We start from the raw sequence: 1,754 nt of genomic DNA, 5'->3' as shown, positions 1-1,754 counted from the left end.
AAGGTATGAAAACAGGTGTAATGGCGTGAGTGGATTTGGAAATGAAATCTCATCAGAGAGGGGAGAGAGAGAAAAGATGGGCCTGAAGGAAGAAACAGGCGTGGCGGGGCGTGGAAAAGTTGGAGGGAAAGTTAGAGAGACTCTCTTGTGGGCTTACTTTTTTTTTCTTTTCATTAATTAATAAATTAAAAAGTGGGAGGGATCCATGCCATTGCCACATGAACTGAAGCATTACTCTTTCTTTTAATTAATCATGTGCGTGCGGAGGAGCCTTAACACAGTCTCTACTCACTCTAGTGTTACACAGTTAATAAAGCGTGTTTAATATATATATATATATATATATTTTCCTTCAAAAACAATGCGCTTACCATTATAATAATGCAGTCAGTCCCGCACTCCCCATAACCATTTTCCTTGTAATAAAGAGTGGGCCTGCCTCTTTAACCGCCTTGCTATATCAGAAACTGTCCTTTTAATTGACAAAATCCTCTCGTCTCGCTCCATGCTCTCTCCCCGCGGAATTCCCTCTCCGTTTCTTTGTCAAACCGTCCCTAAATGATGCTTGCCAACGTTGTGAGATGTGAGTCGTCGGACGACGACCAGCAACTCTACAACGTCTTCGTCGATGACGACCGGATCATCACGACAGTCACCCATTCGCCGGGTTCCGTCAACTCTTGGATATCCGAAATCGAGCGCATCCACCGCCGCCGCCTCCACAAGCTCATTGTTGGACTCGACATCGAGTGGCGGCCACACAGCCGCTACCACCAGAACCCAGCCGCCACGCTCCAATTGTGCGTCGGCCGCCGCTGCCTCATCTTCCAACTCATCCACGCCCCGTACATCCCCCAGTCCCTCGTGGACTTCCTCGGCAACTCTAGTTACACCTTCGTCGGTGTCGGAATCGACGGAGACGTCGGTAAGTTGAGCAGGGATTACGGTTTGGAGGTGGAGAGAACCTTTGAACTCCGCGACTTGGCGGCGGATGAGTACGATATGCCGGGGCTTCAAAACGCGGGGTTGAAGACTTTGTCCTCGGTGGTGCTCGGAATATCGGTTGAAAAGCCAAGGGAGATTACGATGAGTCGGTGGGACTATCGGCAGCTTTCCCTTGAACAGGTACGGTATGCAAGCTCCGATGCCTTCCTTTCCTTTGAGATTGGAAGGGTCTTGAGTGATTAATTAGGGTTTTTGAGTCTAGCAAAATGAAGAAATAAAAAAGAATTAGGGTTTTGGAGAAGTACATCAATAGTTGAACGAAATGGTTCTTGTGGGGATTTTGATCGATCTATCGATCGGTTGGTGGGTTTTTTCTGTTTTCTTTTTTCATGTTTCTCGCTGCAGGTTCAGTGACTGGATAGTGTCTCTGTTTTTGGAGTGGCGATTCGTCTACTCGTCAATCTTTGCGACGTTATGACGACACCGTTTATTGTCTCCCCATCGTATCGTATCGTATCAAGAACAAATGTTTGTTGGAATGCTTTTTCGTTGTTATTGCCCTGCTTGCTTGTTCTGCATTGGGAGCCTTTCTCTCTCACGTCTATGATTTACTAAGCTTCCTCCTCTAAACTCGGTAAAACATTGCAATCAATCAACGCCACTTCGAATGGCAAGATGCATGAATTGCTTAAATTAAATATGCCTGATATCATGAGCTGTTTAAATGGTTAAGATCAAACCTAATTATGGAATTAATTGAGTTGATTATTATTTTGAAGAAAGCTATATACATGAGTGTTTATTATTAT

At 45.1% G+C, this 1,754-nt stretch overlaps 1 protein-coding gene across 1 annotated transcript; it reads left to right on the top strand.

The window, feature by feature from the left end:
- Nucleotides 1–415: 415 nt before the first annotated feature.
- LOC127790416 (3'-5' exonuclease-like) lies at nt 416–1,484 on the top strand. The gene has a single exon (XM_052319934.1). The coding sequence runs from the start codon at nt 559–561 to the stop codon at nt 1,186–1,188; it is 630 nt and encodes a 209-aa protein (XP_052175894.1). The 5' UTR covers nt 416–558; the 3' UTR covers nt 1,189–1,484.
- Nucleotides 1,485–1,754: the final 270 nt, after the last annotated feature.

Source organism: Diospyros lotus, chromosome 14 (genome assembly GCF_014633365.1).
Source record: "Diospyros lotus cultivar Yz01 chromosome 14, ASM1463336v1, whole genome shotgun sequence".
Lineage (NCBI taxonomy): Eukaryota > Viridiplantae > Streptophyta > Magnoliopsida > Ericales > Ebenaceae > Diospyros > Diospyros lotus.
This window is presented reverse-complemented; position numbering and strand designations above follow the sequence as displayed.

Excerpts from the sequence above, each read along its gene's own strand:
- LOC127790416 (XM_052319934.1), top strand. The coding sequence starts at position 559 with ATGATGCTTGCCAACGTTGTGAGATGTGAGTCGTCGGACGACGACCAG.